The sequence below is a fragment of the Nicotiana tabacum genome, chromosome 4 (genome assembly GCF_000715075.1).
Source record: "Nicotiana tabacum cultivar K326 chromosome 4, ASM71507v2, whole genome shotgun sequence".
Taxonomy (NCBI): Eukaryota; Viridiplantae; Streptophyta; class Magnoliopsida; order Solanales; family Solanaceae; genus Nicotiana; species Nicotiana tabacum.
Genome location: NC_134083.1, coordinates 13171561 through 13187162, shown reverse-complemented (window position 1 = coordinate 13187162; position 15602 = coordinate 13171561). Strand labels below are relative to the sequence as shown.

Sequence of the window (15602 nt, the reverse complement as noted above, 5' to 3'; positions counted from 1 at the left end):
CCCCTCAGAAACACACAACTACCTATCAATCCACCACCTTAATCATCGACTTCCACACATTCCTATTGCTAGTCATGTCCTTAGTTAGGTGAAGCAATGACATGTCCTGCCTAATCACCTCTCCTCAATACTTCTTTAGCCTACCCTTGTCCTCCCTCAAGCCCGCTAAGATCAACCTCTCACACCTCCTGACCGGGGCATCTATGTCTCTCCTCTTTATATGCCCAAACCATCACAGCCTCTATTCCCGCAACTTGTCTTCCACAGATGCCACTCCCACCTTATCTCTAATAACTTCATTCATAATCTTGTCTATATTGGTATGCACACACATCCATCTCAACATCCCAACACTCAGCTCCATACAACATAGCCGGTCTAACCACCACCTTGTAGAATTTGCCCTTAAATCTAGGTGGCACATTCTTATCGCATAAAATCCCCGAAACTAGCCTCCATCTCATCCAACTCGCTCCAATGTGGTGGGTAGCATCCTCGTCAATCTCCCCATTGCCTTGGATTATAGACCAAAGATGCTTGAAACTATCTCTTTTGGGAATAACTTGAGTATCAATCTTCACCCCCACTTCTTCTTCATACCTCTCATCACTGTACTTGTACTCCAAGTATTCAGTTTTCGACATGTTCAACTTGAAACCTTTGGACTCCAACGTCTGTCTCCAAACATAGCCTAGCGTTAACATCCTCTCGCGTCTCGTCAATCAGTACCATGTCATAAGAAAATAACATACACTATGACACCTTCCCTTGTATGTGTCGTGTCAGCACATCCAATGCTAGGGCAAACAAAAACGTAGTAAGGGCCAATCCCTAGATGCAACCCCATCTCCACATGAAAATGTTCCGAGTCTCCTCGCCGCAGTACTCACACGAGTCTTAGCACCTTCGTACATGTCCTTAATCACCCTAATGTACGCTACCAAGACTCCGCTAACCTCCAAACATCTCCATAGCATATTCCTCGGGAATTTGTCATAAGCATTCTCAAGGTCAATGAACACCACGTGCAAGTCCTTTTTCCTTTTCCTATACTGCTCCACCAATCGTCTCACTAGGTGAATATTTCTGAAAAAAATAAAAAAAATGAAAAGAAACAATTGGAAAAAAAAAAGTATTACCTCCATTCCGGTTTATGTGAATCTATTTTCTTTTTGGTCGGTTAAAAAAAGAATGACCTCTTTCTAAATTTGGAAATAATTTTGCTTAAACTTACAATTCTACCCTTAATAAAAAACTTTTATAACAATATAAATACTCTAGACCCCTTTTTGAATTATTTAGGACCATAAATTCTAAATTTCTTTTTTTTAAACTCCGTTCTCAATCAAATATGTTCACATAAATTGGATTGAATGGAACGAGTATATAAAATGTCTCCTATATACCTGATACGACTTTACAGTATAAGAATCTCATTGGAAAAATTTCGTTCCTTTGGTCTTTCCGTATTCATTCGTACATCACGCGAAAGAGTCTTGTCGGAAAAAATATAAAAGCGCAGGCCGAGGCGAGGCCGGCTACTAGTCAATGGTCAACACGATCACTATCAATCTGCAGTATTGGAGAAGCCAGTAATTTTCTCAAGTGCCTTCAAATTTGAAAGTAGTAAAGAAAAATCACAAAGGTTAGTACCTCAAAAGCATGATATTGTATGTATACAATATAATTTTCCGGAATTGACCACCCTTGACAAAGGGTAGCTTCGCCCGTGAGCTGGGGACCTTTATATTAATTCAACACGTAGTCTTAATTACTCCGTGTTTAGTACCTAACGAACTTGGAAAAAGTGCTTTTAACTTTTCTGGATGCTTCCTTCCTTGATGTTTCTACTCTCTATGGGATTCCTCTCCAGTTTGTGCAGTTGTTTAGAGAAACGACGGAAAAGCGGCGGCGCAGGTGTCGGAGACGAAGCCGATGACACGGAAGATGACTTGTTTTTTGAGCTCCGCACTTTGCAAATTGCTACTAACTTCTTCTCCGACCTTAATCAGCTTGGTCACGGAGGCTTTGGACCTGTTTATAAGGTGCGTTTCCTCGATTTTTTGTTTTTGTTCTATAGTTAACCACGGTTCATTTCTTCGCACAAACACTAAAATTCTATTGTTTTATTGAAATACGAAGAGCCGAATTAGGTACTATAAAAATTTACCTACAATTACGGGACCAATTGTGGTTGTTTCATTGCATTATTGTTACATTTCGCACTAATATGTCTTTCTAAGATAGGAGATCCACTTGAAAGCCGTCCTGTTGGGGAGATGATTAAATAAATAAATGTGTCTCCATGTAAGAGCTTAAACTTTTCGATTAGGTGGTCTCATAATTTAACATGGTATAGAACATGCAAATATACTTAGATCAAGTCTCATCGCTACACGTTAACAAAAAATATTTCCACATAAATCACATTTGCACGTGAGTACGCCTGTTAATACACAGTTAAAATAAATACATATGTACACCTTTTGAACATCTTAAGCTTTTAGGTGAGTGCTCATACAATCAACGGAACAAGTCAAATTGCTGTTTGTACATGTAGTATTTACTGTTGCGCAGCTAAGATAATTGTGACACGCTATCTTTGGGCTTTTTATCTTATCTATATGAGTAGTGCAAAGGATTATCTTTGCTACCCCAAGCCTAACATTCACTGCTGGGAATTAAAATGATTTGAATGCCTACATAGGTATTCAGCAATAAACTATTCCTATGATGTTTCATTAATAATGCTGCCAATGGCAACAAGCTTGTCAAAAGCTAATCTTGACTTCTATTTACAGAATTGGGTGGATTGTTGTGTTGATTGGTTGAATGTGTATGAATTGATATAAGGTACAGAAGTGGTGACAATCTTGGCAAATGATGGACATGAGATGAAATATGGTGGTTGTGGTGATGAAACAGTAACCATGATTGTAAAGGGTAATTTGTTCTTTGTACTGATGATAAATTCTTGGACGGGAGAGAGAAGGTCAAGATGCAAGTCGTGGTGTTGAGTTGGGCATAGGCTGTCGAATAGAATATTGCTGATGTTGCTTTATAGTGCGTAGGTCCTTGAACTGCTAATTTTCCATGTAGTACCATCACGGACTCCTGTTGCTTAGGAACCGAACCTGTAAAATAGTATTCGCTAATCAGTAACAAGTTTTCATACATCAGAAACATTCTCCAAATGAAAACTAAATATTTCAAAATTCCGAGACTCCAGTCAATAATTAATTCAGCTGCCCTAATAGACTTCATATGGTTACTATAGTTGTATAGTTCAATGAGGAGATGCGAAGTCTATCTTGATTTTATCATTTTATTACTTTTCTTCACAGGGACTGATGCCAAATGGTCAGGAAATTGCTGTAAAGAAGTTATCCGTAGATTCAAGACAGGGAATAAAAGAATTCACAAATGAGGTGAAATTATTATTGAAAATTCAGCACAAAAATCTGGTTATTTTGTTCGGTTGTTGCGTGGAAGGACCTGCAAAGATGCTTGTGTATGAGTATCTGCCAAATAAAAGCCTTGACTGCTTCCTCTTTGGTAAAATAAACACTCATGATGCCAAGAATTTCTTGAATACCATCAGGCTCGGGAAAAACTAATAAAGTGCGATTTTTCAGCTAAGGAGAAGTCTCCATCTTTGGACTGGACGAAGAGATTCCAAATAGTTACTGGTATCGCAAGAGGTCTTCTCTATTTGCATGAAGAAGCCCCTGTAAGAATCATACACAGGGACATTAAGGCCAGTAATATATTGCTGGACGAGCAATTAAATCCAAAGATCTCAGACTTTGGTCTGGCGAGGCTGTTTCCAGAGGACGGCACTCATGTAAATACATTTAAAATCTCTGGTACATAGTGAGTGTTATTTCCTTTCCTTGTATTTTTTTTGAATCACCAAGTGAAAAAAAAAAGGGGTTCCTCTGCTCCCATTTTCCTCCCCTTTTTTTCAGTGCAGGCTCTCCCTTAAATGTCATCTGAGCTGCTTCTGCTGAATGCAGTGGTTATATGGCTCCGGAGTATGCATTGCATGGTTATTTGTCCGTGAAGGCAGATGTGTTTAGCTTTGGCGTTTTGCTATTGGAGATTGTAAGTGGAAGGAAGAACAGTGATCGGCGGCTTGATCCACAAAAGGCAGACCTCTTAATCTATGTAAGTTCCAGTCCCAAAAACTTCAATGTATAAGTTTTTTGTTTATGTGATTGAACATGCGTATGATTTGCATTGCTTTCATGAGTTTTGAGTTTAATTTCATACTTGAATATCACTAAATACCAAGGGATCGTTTGGTTCAAAACCAGGATATCCCATGATTAGTCTCAGGAATATAACCTGGATAACTTATCCCATCTTTTATATGGGATAAGTTACACCAAGTTTTTGGTTTAAAAATAATACTGGTTTTAGTTAATACCTCCGACCAAACACGGGATAAATTTAATCCCAAAATTTATACCGGGATATCCCACCTAATCCCCGACTAAATGACCCCTAAGAGGGCTTGGCCTGGAAATCAGATATTCAAATTTTATATCAAAATAAGAACTTGCTGTCATGGGCATTTCTTGAAAGTAGTATTACATCTTAGAGCATAGTTGAGACAACCAGTCAGTTGTTGTTCTCTGCTGCACATTAGCAGGAAAAAGTGACTGGCAGTGACAGCCACATAACCTTCCATTTTCATTCCTGAAGAAGGAAAAGATCTAGAACAACTTTTGATATTTAACCATCCACTCTCCTCTAGAGTAATTTGAGGATGTAGAAATAAATATATCCTCTCTCTTTTTACAGGCCTGGGAACTATTTCAAGAACGGAGGACCTTGGAGCTTGTTGATTCTAGCCTTGAAAACTATGATGCTGATGAAGCAGCAATGTGTATTCAGTTAGGATTACTGTGCTGTCAATCTACTGTTTCAGATAGGCCCGATATGAACTCTGTTAATCTCACGCTTTCAAGTGATTCATTTACTTTACCAAGACCTGGTAAACCGGCAACACAAGGCCGTGTAAGCAGATGGACAACTGATAGTTCTAGTGCCTTGACAAAAAATACTACTACTAATACTACTACTACTACTACTAATGCCAGCAGTACTTTAACTGGTGCGACAAATGCTACTTGTTCTACTAAGGTTTTTGGAGGCAATAGTTTTGTTGAGGATTATTCTAGAAATTCTATCTCATATTCTTCTATGGACGAAGGTAGATGACCTCATTTCAAAGACGGAGTTAGGATTTGAGTCTTATGGGTTCTGGATTATAATTCTTTTAAGCTAATGAGTTGTAAATTAATAATTTGTACATATTCATTAAATATCTTAATACAAATACAGAGTTTGAACAAAACCCCTGTCTCATTTGTATTGTAAATTTGTAGTGAGTTCGTTATTTTCCGTGTATATTTTGTTATTTACCTCATTTATCAGTTCACTTTGTGTGTGCGTGTGCCCACGTGTTTAATATATGTCAAATATGTCTTTCTCATCTTCTTGGACTATATTCATGTGCAATCTGTTATAGGAAGACGCACTAAAATATGGTCCTATTTCTAAGCTTATTGTGTAAATATAAAGGACCATAACAGAAGCGCATAACTTAACGGTACTAAGCTTAACAAATTATTATTCCCTCCAGTTTTAAATGCTAAGCATTTTGGCAAATTGAACAAATTTATTCTTACGGTTTTAATTAGTGAAATATTAAGGGTATGCAACATTTTAAAAAGTAAATAATATGGACACGAGGTACTATTTGTTAAGATAACAAGTCAAACGTTTTTATTTAGCACTACAGCAGTTTCTCAAAAGGGTGTCCTTTCCCATGTTTTCGTCCACTTCAGGACAAGAACAAATACTTGAATGTTGCTAATGACCTACACTTATTTTCTCCGAGCTAACATGTGAGTTTTTATAGAGTGGAGTTGTGAATTTAGTAAGAGCCAAAACCAAGATCCGAGGAACTTGAAGCTCGAGTCAACATGTTTTCTCCCAAGACACGATTCAATAAACGTAGAAGACTTATGTCAGTATTTGTTACACTTAATTGGAGCGTAGGAAGTAGAAAGGAAGTGTGAGATTGGGTGCATGTGGCATGGGTTTCAGAAAATACACAAGAACCCACGCCGCAGTTATAGCCACCGACTACTGACTCAGAATAAACTAACACACCCCATTCTGATTTCTGATTCTACCATTCATTATCAGCCATCTCATTTTTTATACTCTTTTCTCAATACCCTCTGAAAAAATATAAAGGAAAGCCACTAATTTTTTATGTAAAAGTTCACCAACTGCTGCTCATCATCTTTCTCCATATTGCTTTGCTTTTTATGCTGGGGAAAGGGAATAAAGCCACTTTTAAAAGTCGCTCACTCACACCCACTTGAGAAAAGAAGATACTTGATCCCTTTGCCCCTGCAAATACCAGTTTGAAACAAGACTCTTTCTAAAGGCATGCCAAATTGGGAGCTGAAGCATTGTTGCAAGCATGAACAAGTCGTTTTTCTCGCCACTCTCGGCGTTTGCTCCGTTGTCATTCTTGCTGTACTTCCCTTTGCTTCTCCATTTTTCTTTTCTATCACATTCATACTCTCACATATTCAAGGAAAAGTGCTATCTTTATGATAAGGAATATTTTCTTGGATATCTTAATAATGGATCTCAATTGTGGAAATGTTATGTGCGTCGCTAGGCTTGATCCTTTCCCTCTTTATGGGTGCTCTGTTTTCCCCTTTATTTGTTGCTTATTGTAGAATTTTCTCCACAATCCCCCAACCAAAGAGCATATTGAGTATACCACTTGAACTATAGTTTTTCTTAAGCAGTGAATTGTGTTTAGCCTCTTTTCATCTGCACATTCTTATGCAGTACGTACCATTTACCTTATTGTCTCTCATAAATTCGAACCTCAGGAAGTCCACTGATGTGTTATTTCCTCCTTCCATGGGGTGAAAATGGGGGGGGGGGGAGACCAGCTAGGAGTTGATGCTTTAAACAAGTAAAACTAGTGTAAAAGAACTAATCAAGGATTAATTGAGTGCCCAACAATGGTGAAGCCAAGAATTTAGCTAAGGGTGTTCAAAATTTAATATATATATATATATATATATATATATATATATATATATATATATATATATATATATATATATATATATATATATATTGGTACAATATGATCCATTATTAGAGAGCAATCCTGACCCCGACGGATCATTCCTTTTTCCGATTTGGATCCATAACAATGGATTGATTTGATTGTCACCAACTTTTTAACTGTCCGTGGTGTCTCAATGTTGTAGTTATGGTAAATTATCAACTGGTCAAGTTTACTTGTCTTCTACTTTTTGGAAATTTAAGCTGTTGTGACTTAGTGCTCTATCTGTGACCATTCTGTTGTTTGTTTCTTGCAGCTTTGGAGGACAGTGCTACTACTACCTTTCAAGCTTGTTACCGTGTTTATTCATGAAGCTAGTCATGCTATAGCGTGCAAACTTACTTGCGGCCATGTAAATAGTCCTCTCTCATTCTCTTAATTTGTCGAAAGCTGATTATGACATGTACTTGTAGAGTTTCATTTTGTAATAGAATATGATACTTACTGCACCACCGAGATACTTTAGGAGTTGCACCATCCTGGGGTGAGCAGAACATATCTATCAGATAAAATGCTCGAGAAGTATTCCAGTGCTTGGTTGTTGTTAGCAAATATACTATTATAGTCCAGTATTATCATTATCATGCTTCATAGCAGTAGAGAGAAAAAGAAAATCCTGAACATATCCGTCTTCAATGCTTGCTTCAAATTCCTTATACCCTACATATGTCTTTGTAAATTGGGGAACTTTCTCACTACCAACTGCTTTATTAGCTATGACATTGGCATATATATCTTTATACAAACCAATTACTAGCAAATAGTCCTATCTTCAGCCTTATGACACAGATGGGTCTGCTCTTCCTATTTTAGCTGATTTTCTGAAGGTTGTATCCATCTACAGGTCGAGGGGATACAGGTTCATGCTGACGAAGGTGGCACTACACAAACACGTGGTGGCGTATATTGGTTCATCTTGCCAGCTGGATGTATATTTCTATCACTTCCGTGGTCACTTACATTTTATGTTCTTATTAAAATGAATTATGAACTTATTGATTTAGTTCTGTTTTGGTTGATTAGATGTATAGACGATCTTAGAACTAACAGAGTAATTTTCGATACTTTCTTATCTCAAAATAATATTGCAAACTACTGTAAAATGCCCATAATGATTTCTTTCTGTCATTGGCTGATGTTAATAACATATGATACTCTTGTTTGGTTATCAGTTGTATTTTTTCCTCTATAGATCTTGGTTCAGCATTTTGGGGAATGGTTTTAGTGCTCGCATCCACCAAGCTCCTTACAGCAAGAATTGCAGCAGGATGTTTAGTGGTCACTCTAATTGTTGTTCTTTTTGTGGCTAAAAATGTGAGTGATCAATTAATTCCCTTAGAGCATCTCAAATTCATCCTATCTATGATCGCCTAGCCTAAATGGAATTACATATGTGATTAGTGACAAAGCATCCTAATGGAATGATATATTTGATAAACTTGGCGTATAACTAATCGCAAAGTAGCAGGTGTTCTGAAATAACTTTTAATAACTATCTCGGCGTCTTCTTTGCAAAGATTTTTGCTTTGTTATAGGACTGAGACATTGACATGATCATGAATAGGAAGGTGTGGAAGTTGAAATTAAGGTAGATGGTTAGGGCAGGTAGCCGAGCGTTGTCCTTGACGGTAACAGTAGCTTTCGTACGATGATTTAGTGTTATTTGTGTATTCTAGTATCCCTTGACTTCTGTGATTACTTGTTTTGCTTTCATGTCGGCTTTCTGATTGCAGTACCTAGTGTATTTAGTTTTGTATTTTTGCTTCGTTTTCTAATTGGTATGCTTGTTGTTGTTGCCCTTCCCTTTACCTATCCTAAGCCGAATGTCTTCCGGAAACAGCCTCTTTGCCTTCTTGAAGATAGGGATAAGGTCTGCGTACACACCACCCTCCCCAGACCCCACTTGTGGGATTACACTGGATTTGTTCTTGTTGTTGTATAGGACTGAGACATTGTGCTCGTTGATGTTGTATCTTTTAAATGATAATGGTCTTAATATGCATGGTTCTGCGATGAAGTTGGTGTACTTTTCTTACTGATCATGTCATGTCTCTTTTCTGCAGTGGACACTCCGGGGCCTTTGTATTGGTAAGATCATTCAGCCAACAAGGTTTTTCTAATATTTTGATACCATGAAAATTAGTCCAAGCTGATATTTGAACCTCAAACCATCAGGATTTATTATCTTCCTTGGTGTTGTATGGATTCTGCAAGAAACAACAAAGATTAAAATTCTGCGGTACATCATTCTGTTCATTGGTAACTTTCAGTCCCTTTGCCTAGTAACTAAGCAAAATTTCGTGCACCATTGAACTCTTTTTCCAATGTGTAAACTCTTTTTTGCTCATCAAAGCGTTACTGAAATGCAGGTGTAATGAACAGCTTATTTTCTGTGTATGGTAGGCCTGCAACTGTTTCACACCCTTGTTTATTTGATAAAATTCTACATTAGCATATTGATGCCTGGACATGTTTTAAATTTATACAGATATCTACGATGATCTGATATCACGAAGAGTACACCACAGTGATGCTGAGAAGTTTGCTGAAGTGTGTCCCTGTCCTTGTACTGGTGTTGGCTGGGGGATCATCTGGTGAGTTCACCTATAACTTAAAAAAGCAGCAAACCATCTGACTTCCTTTAATAAAACTCCTAGTAGTTCTTTTGCTTAAGGGAATGTCACTTGCAGGGGACTCATTTCTTTCTTGTTTCTCTGTGGAGCCACATATCTTGGTTTAGTGATCTTGTCTTGAGGTACGCCTGCTAATTAGACCATTCATTATAAGTCCTTATGTTTTAGTTAAATCCTATGTTTCATCATCATCTTCTCATCGAGTGAAGAATCTTACATGTATACAGAAGTTGTTGACTGAACTATCCTTGGATTCTAATTTCAATACAGGTGTTTCTACTCACTCCTATGTGCATGCGCGTCTTGGGCAGGGTGGTTTGGGAATGGGCAATGTGGTTTTTATTCTATAGCCAGTCACCATCATAAGCTATTAGTTCTTCCAAGGTACAAAGAGTTCAGACTTACGGAGATCGATCTTAAAATGAAGATACAAAGGAACACATTTACCAATCTATCGCTCTTTCTGGAGATGGTTCTCTTCTAATTCCATTGTATTTTCTTTCTGGCACATAACCGATAGAAATAAAAACAAGAATCGGTTCTGAATCATTTGCTTGCTCGTCCCGTACTCTTTTGACTTAAGTACTGCTGAAATTGCTATGGAATCATCAGAATATTGTTATGTGCTTGTTGTGGTTTCTTTCTCTTATTGATGAATAGGCCTTCATTTTAAGTGTCCTAAGCGACAGAGTGAGGCATTGTAAAGTTTAAATTAGAGCCAACTGATGAGAATCTATTGGTAAATAATAATGCAGGTAGTTCGAATTGAACCAGCCTCTTCTTGGATGAGAAGTTGGATTACTGCAGCACTTACAATTACAAACATATACGGATGCTGCAGGAGCACTTGCATCGTACATTTCCTCATTAGGCATCAGTCATAGCTTCATTCGATTTGTCTTTAACATTATACTGTTGTACATATCAGTTTAACATAGTTTCTTCACGGAACTAGTAGCTTTCTAATTTTGGATATTTTTGTTGGAGTCACAATACAATTATGTCAAATCGGTACCTTCAATTTTATCTTTATTTATATTTCTGTCAATACATGTATTTACACTCAGGCGCAGGCATAAATACATGCATATAACCACAAATATAGCCCGTAATACTTTAACCTATCTAAACTGAAAAAAGGCGGAAAACTACTTGATAAATAAGAGAAAAATCGTGAGTAGTAGTTCTATTAGTACTTTACAAAAATAACTTTATAACCTTTTGATAATAGGAGAAAAATGAAGGTCAACATAAACATTAGGAAATAATTTTTAATGTCTCATTCACACAGGAGTCCTATAAGTTCTTTCAACTATATCGTAGTAAACTTAGCAACAATGAAAATGTTTACTAAGTATGAAGTAAAATTAGCAACAAATGAAAGTGATTACCAAGTATTACAAGCATATTAGCAATTAGTACATGTAAACGAGCAAGATTATTAATCTTCTAAACAAATTTTAAAAATATGTTGAACGACGAAGTCAACAAAAGCTTCGGTACAGTATATAACCTAATTCCTATCAGCCATCGTAGCCAACCAAACATAAGGAAAATTTCTTTTTCAGGTAAACTAGAACGTTTCTATGAAACTATAGTGTAGGAAAATTAGAATAAAAATTCAATTAACAATTATTTCACGACTTCCAAAAAAATTATAGAAAAACGTCACTAAAAAACTAGAGTAAAATATTTTAACTTGGTTGAGTACTAAACTGCAGAATAGGAAGACGATTTTATGTTACTATAGAGTTAATGTAACAATCACAACTTACTGCAGCAAAAAAATCAGTACACTTATCATACACCTTGCCATATTTTGAGTACTTCTACTCTAATTATACACCTCAGATTACCAAACCCACGCTCAAGAAAAAACCTACAGGAGATAGCAACACAATACGTGGACAATCAACGAGTTCTAAAGATAATAACACCTAGGTTCGGCATAGAATGATGGAAACAGCATGGCAAAAGATTTATAAAACAAGTTGAATTATCTTTCTAGAAGATTGGAACAAAATTCCACAGAAACTCAAAAACAGTTTTAACACTGTCCTCTGCCTTCCAAACAAAATTTAAATGCCAAAATTTTATAAAGTAGCCACTAATTTATAGTTCTGCATCAAAGAGATCAAGATCACTATTTTTTATGTTTTAAGCCTCCGTGATGGGGTACTCGAAAACAACATCTTTGCCCGAAAGCTTCCTGTAAACTGCAGAAAAGGTCTCCAGCTTGTACTCGGTGTTGTTGCGCTCCTTGGGGTCCAAGAAGACCTGTCCAGCACAAACATGCACAATGATGAAGAACTGAGAAAAGTTGACAAATATAAATAAAACTAAAACATGTTTCAGAAGCTTCCTTCAGATTGAAATTATGTTTTTCTTTACTGTTAAAATAACCCCGGAGTCAATGTAATTTAGAAACAAATAGTTAAAGTGGATCTTCCGATTTTTTCCAGTAATAACAGTTTCCCAAGTAGGATTGGAGACCCACAAAAGTTAAGCAACATGATACGACTATTTAATTTCAAGAGTCATACCTTCATTATCTTGGATCCATCAATGCGATATCTAGTTCGCTTCCCAACAATCTCAGCTGGTACAACCAAGTCCTCCAATATAGCATCGTGAACAGAAGTAAGAGTCCTGCTGCGGGGTCTCTGGGCAGCAGAGCCTCTCTTAGGGGGCCTCACTATCCTCCTGGTGGCAATGAAGATTACATCCTACAAGAAAGTGAATGTCAGGATATGCTAAAAAATCATATTCTCCTGGTTGATTCTTGCATGAATATTTAGAAATCAAATAATGATCAAAAGAATATTCAACTCAATACTGAACATGTAAGCCATGTCTGACATCGCAAGCAAACTGGTATCCATTAAATAAAGCACACAGGAGTATCATTTCAGAATTAAGTTACATCAGTTAATTCATAGTTAGCCTAAAATGTACAAAAATTCCAACACTATGAATAAATAATTACTATAGAGTTCGCCACAAGAAATGGATGCATGCAAAAACATTCTTCAAATCATCAGCGAATGAACCCAAAGTGTAGAACATCAAAGATTAGAGTACAAAAATTAATAACTAGAAGAATTTCCATTCTTCAGAGTGGCATTAGGGTGAGAATCGTGCAAAGAGAACAAATAAATAAGAGTGGAGTATAATCTTTTGCCCAATCATACAAGAGATATATTGGTGGAGTCCAGTGAGCAAAGTATGCGATATCTTTTAAGACTCATCATTGGATTTTTTGATAAGGTAATTCATCATTGGAATTACGGAAATGTTTTAATTGCATCACCATATTGTCAATAATCTTAAATACAATAACAAAATGTGGCTCAATTCTAACGAACAGATTTCCAGGTACAAACTTGAAAACATATACAAAGCCAGTGACAGCAGGAAGAAAATGGCTGATGGTTACCTTTCCACTGAATTTCTTCTCCAGCTCCCTAACAAGACGGACATGGACCTTGCGGAAAGCTTTTCTCAGTCTATATGGCACGTGAATGACAACAGCTTTCCTATTTCCTGATACATCAATTTGACTGCAGCAACAGCCAAATAAATTAAGTACCACAGAACAATTCAATATATATTTACTAACAAAAATTCTGTTACACCACTCTTACGCTGCTGAATTGATGTATAGATCCTTCAATTCACTTTTCAGCTCTTGGTTGGTGTTTTCCAAGTCAAACAAAGCCTGTTCAACAACAAAATTTATATCTTCATTCCACAAACACAAAATAATCAAAAGTCGGATTCAACAAAGAACAACACAAAACCTGTGCAACGGACTCCTCAAATTCAGAAGGTTCAGCATCTTTGTCTTTGTGAATCTTTTGCCTTGACGTGTACATCTTCACAGATCTAATCAATCAACTGATTCAGCTATAAACCCTAAAACCACTATAAATAATCTGTAGAAACTTATCGACTAGGAAATAAAAATTCAAAAAATGTAACATTTTCTCCTGAAGATTCTTAGGCTCTATCCTGATGATACAATATAGGAACGACTTTCATTCAAACAGGCATTGAGATATACAGCTAATTACCAGCTTAATTAACTATTGTTCAGAAGTATGAGCATTCGTCATTTTTTTCTTTGTTCATATTATATGGAGTAGTAATTCAGAAAGATTAAGATAACAAGCTTGAAATAATTCATGCATTTCTAATCAAATAGGTAAAATGCAGCAGAAAACGTCTATTTCTGCCAATTGTCAGGTATTACAATTCTGTTTTACCCATATTTTCTTACTAGTAAGGTAGAGATAATAAATTGCTTAAACAAATGGAAATTTGGCGTAGATTTGAGGGGAAGTAAGTATTGAAGAGGCAATGGAAGAGAGTGAAGAGTACCTCTGAGTGTTCGGCAACGGCGGACAGATCTGTGAGTGTGCCGGAATCACTTGCTCTGACAGAAGATAAAAACCCTAATTGCTGGAAGTGTTAAATTACTTATAAAGAATAATCAACGGCCAGGATGAGACAAGGAGCGCTGTGCGGTTCGGATTCTGTGGGCTGAAACTCAAGTTAACAGAATAAAAATTTAGTTCGTGTTGTGTACATCTATAAGGACCAATATTGATGCCTAGCCCACGTTATTGGACAAACAAGGGGTAAAATTCATAAATAGACACTTTTTAGCCCCTATAATTGAAAAATAGCCCTGTTATGGAGTTTCACCCCCTGAAATTTACAGTACATCCGTCATTCAAAATAATAGTTGAAAAATTTATATTTTTTGAATATTAATATATAATATAATTTCTTTAGACAAAATAGTATATATTTAATTTTGTATATTGAACTAGTGGCTGTAATTATTTTTGATCACCGATCAAATGTGTAAAGCTCAATTTAACACCCCATGGCACTGACTATTTTTCAAAAATAGTGCTAATGGCCAGAAGATACTTTTTCTACACAAACAAGGTAAGTCCCAAACGTGTGAGTATCATAGCCCATCTCATATGAGGAAAGTATTAACGAGCAACTGACTCAATTAATTTTGGGGAAATTACCTGTTACGTCGGCACATAAGAAAGTTTGTAGAAAAATTAGTCAATTTATAAAATATTATTAATATTAGCTAATTAGCTATTTATAATAAAAAATATTTAATTTTTTGTTTTCTTTTGAATAGATGTTGTTGGAATATATTTGATACATCTTAAGAAGTTTAAATTTCAGTTTTGGGATGATTTTGTAGAATTTTGAGGTGGTTTGAATTGAAAATTCAAAGTTGAAGATGAACATGGAAAAAGATAATATGCGTATCACACTGTGTATCATTTATATATCATGTATGTATCATATTTGTATCAAATGTGTATCATATATATATCTATGTGTGAGATACATGCGCCGCAGAAAAAATTTTGAACTCGATTTTAACTACAAATTTTGATATCAAATCAGTCCAAATAACCTCCAATCTTCCTCAAATTTTGTATATTGATATCTATATGTTGTCAATGAATTTCAACCATACCCATTAAAAAAGGTCGTCTTTTGCTTAGATTTTTTAAATCTTGTATATATTTTTTTGTGTATTTCATCACCTTGTTTGCTACCCCATCCATGAAATTTCTTTTTCGTCTTGCATCTGATGTTGCTGATCACGCTTAAAAATATGGAAGGAGATTTTTGCGTGTGATTCTTGGAGAGAAAAAATCTTTATTTAATTTGGTTTTCACTTTCGTATGTGATTGATTAGTTTTGGTAAGTTTATAATTAATGGCTAAATATTAATAAATTAGAACTTATTTGAGACA

At 36.1% G+C, this 15602-nt stretch overlaps 3 protein-coding genes across 8 annotated transcripts; 2 read left to right on the top strand and 1 right to left on the bottom strand.

The window, feature by feature from the left end:
• The first annotated feature begins 1464 nt into the window (after window positions 1–1464).
• On the top strand, window positions 1465–5415 carry LOC107760386 (cysteine-rich receptor-like protein kinase 43). 3 transcript variants are annotated; one of them, XM_075251411.1, is made up of 7 exons: window positions 1465–1645; window positions 1874–2045; window positions 2854–2943; window positions 3345–3555; window positions 3636–3873; window positions 4017–4167; window positions 4807–5415. In XM_075251411.1, exons 4-7 carry the CDS (start codon window positions 3351–3353, stop codon window positions 5224–5226), a joined length of 1014 nt encoding a protein of 337 aa, XP_075107512.1. In that variant the 5' UTR covers window positions 1465–1645; window positions 1874–2045; window positions 2854–2943; window positions 3345–3350; the 3' UTR covers window positions 5227–5415. The 3 variants fall into 3 exon arrangements, with proteins under 3 accessions (XP_075107512.1, XP_016433913.2, XP_075107511.1); XM_016578427.2 differs by lacking the exon at window positions 2854–2943 and having other exon boundaries at window positions 1467–1645; XM_075251410.1 differs by lacking the exons at window positions 1465–1645; window positions 2854–2943 and having other exon boundaries at window positions 1714–2045.
• Window positions 5416–5907: 492 nt separating this feature from the next.
• On the top strand, window positions 5908–10432 carry LOC107760388 (uncharacterized). The gene is made up of 10 exons (XM_016578431.2): window positions 5908–6558; window positions 7428–7523; window positions 8016–8100; window positions 8364–8485; window positions 9235–9259; window positions 9347–9430; window positions 9541–9570; window positions 9660–9765; window positions 9862–9926; window positions 10075–10432. The coding sequence occupies exons 1-9, from the start codon at window positions 6469–6471 to the stop codon at window positions 9923–9925; spliced, it is 702 nt and encodes a 233-aa protein (XP_016433917.1). The 5' UTR covers window positions 5908–6468; the 3' UTR covers window position 9926; window positions 10075–10432.
• Window positions 10433–11782: 1350 nt separating this feature from the next.
• Window positions 11783–14324, bottom strand: LOC107760389 (small ribosomal subunit protein eS7). Of its 4 annotated transcripts, none has more exons than XM_016578433.2 (6): window positions 14185–14324; window positions 13605–13689; window positions 13449–13522; window positions 13241–13364; window positions 12348–12530; window positions 11783–12081 (listed from the first exon to the last, which is right to left on the bottom strand). In XM_016578433.2, the coding sequence occupies exons 2-6, from the start codon at window positions 13677–13679 to the stop codon at window positions 11962–11964; spliced, it is 576 nt and encodes a 191-aa protein (XP_016433919.1). In that variant the 5' UTR covers window positions 13680–13689; window positions 14185–14324; the 3' UTR covers window positions 11783–11961. The 4 variants fall into 4 exon arrangements, with proteins under 4 accessions (XP_016433919.1, XP_016433920.1, XP_075107510.1 ...); XM_016578434.2 differs by having other exon boundaries at window positions 13605–13701; window positions 14185–14260; XM_075251409.1 differs by having other exon boundaries at window positions 13605–13719; window positions 14185–14229.
• Between the last annotated feature and the right edge of the window lie 1278 nt (window positions 14325–15602).